Source organism: Cucurbita pepo, chromosome LG02 (genome assembly GCF_002806865.2).
Source record: "Cucurbita pepo subsp. pepo cultivar mu-cu-16 chromosome LG02, ASM280686v2, whole genome shotgun sequence".
NCBI classification, from domain to species: domain Eukaryota; kingdom Viridiplantae; phylum Streptophyta; class Magnoliopsida; order Cucurbitales; family Cucurbitaceae; genus Cucurbita; species Cucurbita pepo.
The window spans coordinates 6,001,973-6,012,460 of record NC_036639.1 but is presented as its reverse complement, the minus strand read 5'-3'; the positions used below and the strand labels follow the sequence as shown (position 1 = coordinate 6,012,460).

The following is a 10,488-nucleotide window of genomic DNA, read 5'->3' as shown; positions in this document are numbered from 1 at the left end:
TGATTCAATTTATCCAACCATGCCAACATCATTCAATTCATCCAACCATGCCAACAGTAGAACCACTTATATAGCTGGCCTCAATTCATCCAACCATGCCAACACTAGAACCACTTATATAGCTGGCCTGAGTCGAAGTTACAAGATAATCCTAAAGCTTGTTCAAAACCGCTCCTTATACCTTCTTAAATAAATTGATGACTATTTAATTTTAAATTTTAAAAATTGGGTTAGCTTTCTTTTATCATTTCCTTACCATAAAATCCATTATTTGCAAGAAAGTATTTAAGTTCTAAATAAGATTTGAAAGCTTTCTTTTATCATTTCTTTACCATAAAATCCATTGTTCCAAAGAAAGTATTTAAATTCCAAATAAGATTTTAAAAAAACATAACATTTTAATGATTATTCGACCATTTTCATGTTCTTAAATAAACGTTTAAAATTTTAGTCATAATTCAAAAATAAAATAAATTAAGGTAATTGAGGTATGCTCTATTTCCCAAATTCAAGTTAAATAGATTAGAAATGCTAAATACTAACGAAATGAGATGGACCTCCTAATAGGAAACGACTCCGGGTGATACTTGGAGCATTCGAGGGACGAAAGACAAGCGTACTCGAATTTAGCGAAATACCGGCCGCTAACGCCAAACAAGTAAGTGGTCTTACTAAGTGATCTTATTATAAATAGGAAGGTACTCGATTTAGCAAAACGCCAAACAAGTAAGTGGTCTTACTAAGTGACAAACAAGTAAGTGGTCTACTAAGTGATCTTATTATAAATAGGAAGCAGTGGTCTTACTATAAATAATAAGTATTATAAATAAGAAGGCCAACTAGTGGTCTTACTATAAATAATAAGGCTGGTCTTAATAGGAAGTTACTATAAATAATAAGTAAGTATTATTAATAGGAAGTTAATAATAAAGCTGGTCTTAATAGGTTGGCCTCCTGGCCAACCCAAGTGAGTGGTCTTAGATAATAAGGCTGGTCTTACTATAAATAGGTTGAACAACGGTCTTACTATAAATAGATTGGTATGTGTCATTTATGCTTTATATTTATGACGTTGTGACTATATTATATGATGATGTATAATGTATGACGTATGATGACATAATTGAGTTTTATGATGATGTTATATGATGACGACAAGATGCATGACAACATGACGATGTAAGATGTAAGATAATGAAATTTCATAATATGACGTTATTCCAGATAAAGATTCGTTGATTTTCTCAGTCACAACCCTAGCTAATGTATAGAATATATATTTAAATAATTATAAAAATTTTCAAATACGATCTATAAATATTAAAAAAAAAGAAAAAAAAAACAAAAGCTTACAAACAAATCAATTCATTTTTATATTTATATTTATATAAATCAACATTCCTAATTAATTAATTATTTATATATAATTAATTATCTCTATATGTAAACCGTACTAATTAATGAACAAATTATTATAATCTACTAATTAATGAACAAATTATTATAATCTACTAATTAATGAACAAATTATTATAATCTACTAATTAATGAACAAATTATTATCGATTATAAGCATTAAATTAATTAATTTTAAATCATTAAATAATATTTTTATTTTAAATTTCAACCTTCCCATCAAAAACTAAATACATACCCATTAAATAAATTGAACTTATTTTATTATAAATAATAGTTTTAATAAATATGATATTATGGTTATTAATAGAAAAAATTTAAGGAAACATACCGTTTTAATTTATATTAATTTTTTTTTGTTTATATTAATTTATAAAAATAAAACAATTAATTTTTTTTTGTTTATATTAATTTATAAAAATAAAACAATTTAGTGCATTAACATTATTAATTTATATTAATTTTTTTTGTTTATATTAATTTATAAAAAAAAAAACAATTTAGTGCATTAACATTATTATCCTAATTTTTCGATCTAAACAAAGAGAAAAAATAATAATAAGATACATATAACAACTTAATTATTATCAATTATTTTATTTCCACAATGTTTCCAAATCATCGTTACTTAGAACATTTACATCGATACGGGTGGTCAAGAACTAGAGGGAATTGATAGTAATTTTCATCCCAGCTTGGCAGTGGCCTGGGGTGGTGCATATGAAGAAGCTGTTTCCTCTTGAGAGAGTGATTTCATCCTTGCCTGAATTGAACACTTTGGCGCCTCTGGAAGCTATGCAGCTTCTATAACCCCCCTCGTCCACTGCCACCACGTTGTGAACTGTCGGGTTATAGTTGAATCCTAGAAAAAAAAAAGTATGTATTCATTGCGATTTGCGATTTACGTAATGTAACGACCCAGATCCTCTTTGGGCTTACCCTTTCGGGTTTCCCCTCAAGGCTTTAAAACGAGTCTGCTACTTGGCTTAGTGTTTTGATACAATTTATTTTATCTCCAGGATTTGGTTAGTTAGTAGAATATTTTCGACTTTCGATCCCACCTCTGTTTTTCATTCTTAATATAGTATCAGAGCATTATTCTTAACAGATAAGATTACGCAAGTAAAACATTACTATTCAACTATCAAAACGGAGAGTTGAAAACTCACTTAATATGTCACCGGCTCTAAACACCTTCCTATTAGGCCATCCTTCCACGCCCAGGTTCCATCCGTTCGAGTCGCCAACAACAAAAGTTGTAGCAGCATCGCCATGTTCGAAGCCAAGCAGCAGCAGCAACGCCATTGCAACAGCCACCGTGCTCATCGAAACCACTCCGCTGCTCCCCTCGTGTCGAGCCATTCGTGAAGTCGAAGTAGCTCTCAAAAAAGATATGGAAAACAATTGTGTTCCTTTGAAGCTTGAAAATGATGGTTATAAAGATATTAAAACATACAAAACTTGCCTTTTTCTTTTCCTTTGTTTCCTGCGGAGAAGTAGTGGGCCGTTTTGCAATTGATTATGTCTCCTCAGTTTTGCTATTAAAAGAAAGAGAAACAATCTTCCTCCCTTCTAGCAGTAACCTCTCATTCCTTCCCCAATTATCTCTCCTCAACCCACCTCAGTCGAAAAAAATTACAGTTTACAAAAAAAAAAAAAATAAATAAATAATAATAATAATAATAATTAATTTGAGGAAAAAATGAGAATGGCTTTACCCAATTCACAAGACAAGATTTACGTGGAGATAGATATGATCAGTAAGATATATATTAAATCTTAATTTTATTTGTCCTATTTTTTTTAGAAATCACAGCCAATCATGGTTAAATATTCATTAAATCATGACAATTGTTTAGTTGAGTCAGAAACTAAATGCGAATAATTTATATGAATTCTAGGAAATCACATTAGATTCATAATATTAGATCAATAAATTTATATCAGTAGACAAATAAATAGATTAAAAATAAAATGGCAAAGAAAATTTGTGAACAAAATTAAAAGGGAGTAAATATAGATAAAGAGAAAAACGAGAAAAGCAAAACCCCACATAGTAAATACAGATAAAGAAAAAAAAATAAGAAAAGCAAATACAAAGGACAGGAAAGCACAGAATGACTTAAATAACTCTATCAACTCTTTTATACAACAAAAACCATATAAAATAAGATTTTTAATAAAAAAATAATTATAGATATATAACATTTCATAAAACCCTATTTCATATTATTTCATAAAACCCTATTTCATGGCCTTAAACTCTTCTTTTCAGTTTGAGCTAAAATGAGATGTTTAGTATTTTTTTGCACACGACCCAAGTATGCACACATGGACCCACTAGGCGGATGTATACGTACCCCTGGGCCTGCCTTTCAGCTAGCTCACACTCGTACTGCCAGAGCCATAGAGGGAAAGGAGCCCACATAGTATTATGGTGTACAGAATATCGTATCATAACATTATGGCAGACATAAATGTCGTAACATACGCGTCCATACTAATCATGACGAGGAAGTATCCCGATGCATATGACACAAAAATGCATGAGGTCTCTGTAGCTTCAAATCATATAATATGTAGATTGTGCATTCGTTCTTTCATAAACGTTTTCAAGAATACATTATTGACATATCAACATTTCACCGTCTAGAAAATAAACATGCTAACATGGTGTGCACAATATCATAGCATAACATAAGTCATAATACATCATCACGTAGTCTTGACATTACATAAGTCATAACACTACATAACATAATTTACATCATAGCAATCATAAAAAACGACACATGGAGGGGCCACAGAGAACGTGCCATTTTTTATGGTTGTACATTCTCAACCGTCTAACATCGTGATCTTGACACGCTCATGACAAGCCTTGAGGGAAATCCAAGCCTCCTATTTATTTTTCGTTTGTCTTCATGACTTCATTGGACATTAGGTGAGATTTTTCTTCGTCAACCGAATACAACTTGTGCGGAATTCAAGCTTGCTGGTGCCTACGTGTGCATGTTCAACCTTCTGCAACCCAACCGACTTGCCTCTATACTAGTTCAAGTTATTCGACTCGACCTTGCCTCTGCTTGAGGCCAAGGTCTCTCACGTGCAACGTCACGTCTCAATTCTCATCTTGGTTTCCAATTGACATGGCCATCATGTTTTAATGTCATCCCAAGTCCTGGGATGTCATCGATTAACTTAGCTCGCTCGATCATGCTCATCGAGAACAAACCCATATGTCGCTCACATGATCGAGACATCCCGAACATCCATCCATCAAGTTATATCGAGGCGTTGGATCATCTTGTGTCCATGTTAGTTCATTTATAAAATCTATTATGGATAGCAAGTGCATAATCCAACCTCTGACACATACACAATGGCACAATTTTGGCCCACCAGTGTCGTGCGGCACTGTCTTGGAATACCCATTTCAAGAGAAGTCGTCGGAGACACTCGTCTGTGACACATGAATATGTCATAGGGTAGCTCACTTAGCCACAGGGCCCAGAGATGGTGGAGAGTTGACATCACGCCTCCTCCTAAGGTTCATTTTCAGACATTTTTTGGTATGATAGTTGTAAACATGATTTTGGAGAAATGGGCATACTGTGTCATGAAGAGTTCGTCCTATGTCCAATTGACACCAAATTTGATGAGTTTTCAAATTTTATATGAACAAACTTGATTTCAGAATGGCATGCCCAAATTCCCTTTTTGACGTTAAGGCCTGGGGCCCTACCCGACCCTTCAACAAGTCTATCAATGACACTCTGTCAATATTGTTGCCTCTGTCTTGCCTATGCACATTTCTATGGTGGGTTAGATGATGCACCATCCTCCTCGGTCGCATCATGGCATTCATATTTTTTCGGCCTTTACGTGGCTGGTTGGACATCACTATTATGTTGTCACCTTGTCTTATCTATACGTGAGGGTCACAACCTACTCTTTTCATAGTATGATTCAATTCATCCAACCATGCCAACATCATTCAATTCATCCAACCATGCCAACAGTAGAACCACTTATATAGCTGGCCTAAGTCGAAGTTACAAGATAATCCTAAAGCTGGTTCAAAACCGCTCCTTAAATTTCAATTTCACCTATGTAAACCCACGTCATCAAGTTATGGCAGGATATACAATTTAATTCATCCAACGGTGTCAACTAATTCAACTTTTAGCCAAAAGGTAACTTAGATGGACCAAAATGAGGTCATACTCACTCAATTGCAAGTCCCAAAAGTTCGAATAACTCAAATACGAGCCAAATATGTCAGCTACGTCGAAATAGAGTCACTGAAACCGAGCTCAGCCAACGTTAGAAGGCACGTGAGTCAGAATATTGATTTGGTTTGGTTATGGGGTGACTATGGAGCAGGATGTCGCAAGGGTTGCCGAACTAGGTTCGGTTGCAGGTAAATTTGGGTGTGCGGGTCACTAAATGCCCATGTTTTGATCAAGCATGGGCTCTAATTGCCTTTACATTTGAACCTTAAGACGCCTTTCATCAGGACCACCTTCATGAATACTATGTTGTCCACTTCAAATCTTAAGCTCCTACGCCTCTCATCAAAATAATTTTTCTGTCTACTCTGATTTGTGCGCATTCTCGCCCTGATCTGTTGTACGGCCTATTGGTAGTCTGGACTAACTCGAATCCCAGCAACACTCATTCACCTACCTCGTCCCCAACAAACTTAGGACCTACACCATTTCCCCTATTATGCTTCAAACGATGTCATCTCAATAGTTGCTTCGAAGATGTTGTTATAAAAGAACTCCATAAGATACAACTTAAATTCTCAACTACCTGCAAAATCCAACACACAGGCACGCAATATATCTTCCAAGATATGGTTCAAATGCTCCATCTAACCATCGGTTTGTGGATGGATACCAGTAATGAAGTCAAAGCGAGTACCCAATGTTATGAAAAACATAGATATTGGGTGCACAGCGTGGGTCTCAATCTGACATTATCGATACTTGCACTCCATATAGTCTAACAATATATGTTGAAGTTCATTACTATATTTCATATTTCCAATATGGAATGCTCAAAGGTTGCAACAACCATACCATCTTTGGTTGGTCATAATCCATCAACCATCACCCCTTAAGGCCATAAATGAGTCTCTTGAGGTCATAAATAACTCCCACTTGTTGATACACCATTAATTTTCTAACAACCTACATTAACTCATGGATCTTACCTAATTACCCTTAAGATCATAAATAGCCCCATATAAAGTTTCATATCATAAATCAGCCCCTTATAAAGTTTCATATCATTTAGAGTTCTTTACGGTCTTGAAAATATCATAGAATTCTTATGGAGTACTTTTGGTCATTTACCAACCCAAATCTTGGTTTAAATCCTCGACATATTCCAATGACCTTGAATATTTTCATAATCCTTCTAAACCATCACAAGGAAAAAATTTATACTCTGCAAAGGTCATTTGGGTTATAAGCAGGGGATTTTGGTCATGTTTTAGCTATCCTTGGCTTTGCCCCTAACCTAATCCAATGACTACAAAATTTCATACATAACCTTGTCATTTGAAGCTTTCCATTACAATTTCATGAGGAAAAGAGTCCATTTAGTAGATTCACATTCATGTGGATACTAATACTGGAAAAATATCAAATATTTAACCCAACCTTAATTCCAACTTTTTTTTTTTTTTTTTTTTTCTTCTTTTAACTAGATTAATGGTTTAACGAGTTTCATGTATTACTTGGACTTTCAAGTCACATCCTCAAAACCTTGCTAAATTGGACTTTCAAGTCACATCCTCTAAACCTTGCTAAATGTCCAACAACAGACCCATTTACCTATATATCCTCACAAACTAATTTTAAAAGATTCTCCTCGTAGAAAGAGGGTACAGATAATTGGTATTGCAGAGGCATAGTGGATATCATTACATGTAATAGAACTTGGGATACTAAATCCAACTTCAAATAAAGGGTTTTGGAACCTTAATTACCACAATACCTTTGGAACATCTTGAAATTGGCTATTTTTCTAAAAAAGAAAACAAAAAACAAAAAACAAAAAACAAAACAAAGGTTTATATTGAGCTATGAAATATATTGGTGTAAGGGTACACGGAAGATTACCATGAAACTTTTAGTTGATTTAGAGATAAATTCTAAATCATGGCGATCCTTCGCCCAAATCATTCTTAAATTTAAGACATATCTTGAAAGTCTCGTATTGTAGTCTATCTCCATAAAATTTCTATAACACTTTGACCATGATCGTAACACCTCATTGATACTTTTAAATCACCTTAGAGGCTCTCAAAATGCAACCTTGACATCTTTTCAACCCATAATTGTCATCATACTATTATATAGACATTATTCTCATATTCTCTAGTAGAGTTTAGGTGACATCTCCGTAGTTGGCCCATAACGTAAGTGTTGAGTTATGGAGCATGCTGCTTATTTATAGCTCATTCTACGGTTCTACGTAGTAAAACTATATGTGGTAAATGACATATATGCAAATAGTCATATATAGTGAAAAACGATATATAATAAAAAGCTATGGATGATTATATATGGTAAAGTTATGGAGCATGCTGCTTCTTTATAGCTCGTTCTACGTAATAAAGCTATAATGCAAATGGTCATATACAGTGAAATGATCTATAATAAAAGGCTATAGATGATTATATATGGCAAAGTTATTGTAAACTGAACCATATATATACAATCTTAGTAGTGCTTTTAAAATGTACTTTCTGCCTCTTATCGTACATACTTAAAGTCTTCAATATTCCTCCTCTCATTTTCTCTCTCCTGTTGTTTGTGATCATCTAGATCTTGTGTTGTGTTATTGTGTGATCCTATGAACTGGTATCAAATTTAGGCGAGATTCATCATGATCAGTGAAGATCGAAAGCTCAAATGTTGGAATTGAGAAGTTTGATGGATCCGATTTTAATTTTTGGACGATGCAGATTGAAGATTATATGTACGAGATAGATCTTCACAAACCCCTGTAGGAGGTGAATTCGGATACAATGAACACGGAGCAGTAGAAGCTCAAGGATCGGCAGGCCTCCCGGTTGATCCGATTGACGCTATCAAAAAATACGGCGTTCAACATCATCAAGGAGAAGACAATATCAGATCTGTTGAAGGTACTGAGATCGGTGGAAATTAATTTAGAATATGAAATTAAAGCATTGGTTTGATGTCATCTTCACTGGAATTGTGGGAAAATAATATTTTCAGACCCTCTACAATCGAAGCAAGTTCACGGTTAGGAGTTTATTGATGAACCCCTGATCATCTCTATATAGCAGCATCAATACCACTTGCGTAAACGTATCATAAAAAGAGATATAGTATAGTAATCTTGACATACCTTCACGTAGATGTGTCTTTTCCCATCATCAATTCTCACATTGCAGACTTCTGATTTTGGTTTCTTCATCAAACCTTCAGTATTATTCAATTCAATCATAATGAGCAACATATCATTGAGTTTGGTCAAGAATTGAGGGAGATATTATCTACTAAAGTTCTTCAGAACCCCAAAATCGTACCTTACATTTCCAAGCTCAATCTCCTTCTATAGTCCCTCTTGGTTCACGAATTCTTCCTGAAAGTGTAAATCGTCCTCTAACGAGTCTATACCAATCAACCACGATCAATTTCATACCCAGCAGAAAGAGAATTTAGAATATGAAACTCTAAAGCCAAGCCATAAAAGTCATCTTAAACTCGAAACACGTACTCTCCCTTCACAAATCGAGCTCACCTACTGTTGGTGGACGGGATGGGGAAAATTTGTTCGTCTCTACCCTGCTCCAGAGACGTTTCTACCATCAAGCTGATTTTGAATCAATTTAAATTTAATAAAATAATAATAATAATAATAATCAAATTTCATTAAAAGAAAATAATTTAAAAATCTATACGTTTTTTTAAGTACTAAAAAAAGGTTTATTTTCAATCCATGTATTTTAAAAATGTCAAAAGTTTAATTAATTTTTTTTCTAAATATAGAATAAATTTGACTTTCCTTTAAATTATGCTATTTTTTTAATTATTATCTTATAAATTGATACTATTTAATTTTCAATTTTAAAAATTGGGTTAGCTTTCTTTTATCATTTCTTTACCATAAAATCCATTATTCGAAAGAAAGTATTTAACTTCTAAATAAGATTTGAAAGCTTTCTTTTATCATTTCTTTACCATAAAATCCATGGTTCGAAAGAAAGTATTTAAATTCTAAATAAGATTTAAAAAAAAACATAATATTTTAATGATTATTCGACTATTTTCATGTTCTTAAATAAACATTTAAAATTTTAGTCATATTCCAAAAATAAAATAAATTAAGGTGTATGCTCTATTTTCCAAATTCAAGTTAAAAAGATTAGAAATGCTAAATACTAATAAAATGAGATGGACCTCCTAATAGGAAACGACTCCTGTGATACTTGGAGCAACTTCGAGGGACGGAAGACAAGCGTACTCGAATTTAGCGAAATACCGGCTAAGGCCAACCAAGTAAGTGGTCTTACTATAAATAGGTTTTTTGATGCATGAGACACGTGCCTCGTCGCCCTTGTATGTGTCATTTATGCTTTATATTTATGACTATATTATATGATGATGATGTATAATGTATGACGTATGATGACATAATTGCGTTATATGATAATGCCATATGATATTATATGATGTTTTATGATGATATTATATGATGACGACGATCCATGGCAACATGACGATGTAAAATGTAAGATAATGAAATTTCTTAATATGACGTTATTCCAGATAAAGATTCGTTGATTTTCTTAAGTCACAACCCTAGTTAATGTATAGAATATATATTTAAATAATTATAAAAATTTTCAAATACGATCTATAAATATTAAAAAAAAAAAAAAAAAAAACAAAAGCTTACAAACAAATCAATTCATTTTTATATTTATATTTATATAAATCAACATTCCTAATTAATTAATTATTTATATATAATTAATTATCTCTATATGTAAACCGTACTAATTAATGAACAAATTATTATAAT

At 33.0% G+C, this 10,488-nt stretch overlaps 1 protein-coding gene across 1 annotated transcript; it reads right to left on the bottom strand.

Moving 5' to 3' along the window:
• Positions 1 to 2,070: 2,070 nt before the first annotated feature.
• Positions 2,071 to 2,847, bottom strand: LOC111786004 (basic blue protein-like). Its single transcript, XM_023666359.1, has 2 exons — positions 2,586 to 2,847; positions 2,071 to 2,278 (listed from the first exon to the last, which is right to left on the bottom strand). The coding sequence occupies exons 1-2, from the start codon at positions 2,776 to 2,778 to the stop codon at positions 2,079 to 2,081; spliced, it is 393 nt and encodes a 130-aa protein (XP_023522127.1). The 5' UTR covers positions 2,779 to 2,847; the 3' UTR covers positions 2,071 to 2,078.
• Between the last annotated feature and the right edge of the window lie 7,641 nt (positions 2,848 to 10,488).

Excerpts from the sequence above, each read along its gene's own strand:
- LOC111786004 (XM_023666359.1), bottom strand. The coding sequence starts at position 2,778 with ATGGCTCGACACGAGGGGAGCAGCGGAGTGGTTTCGATGAGCACGGTG. Across the intron at positions 2,279-2,585 it reads TAGAGCCGGTGACATATTAA|GATTCAACTATAACCCGACA; the intron begins GTGAGTTTTCAA and ends TTTTTTTTCTAG.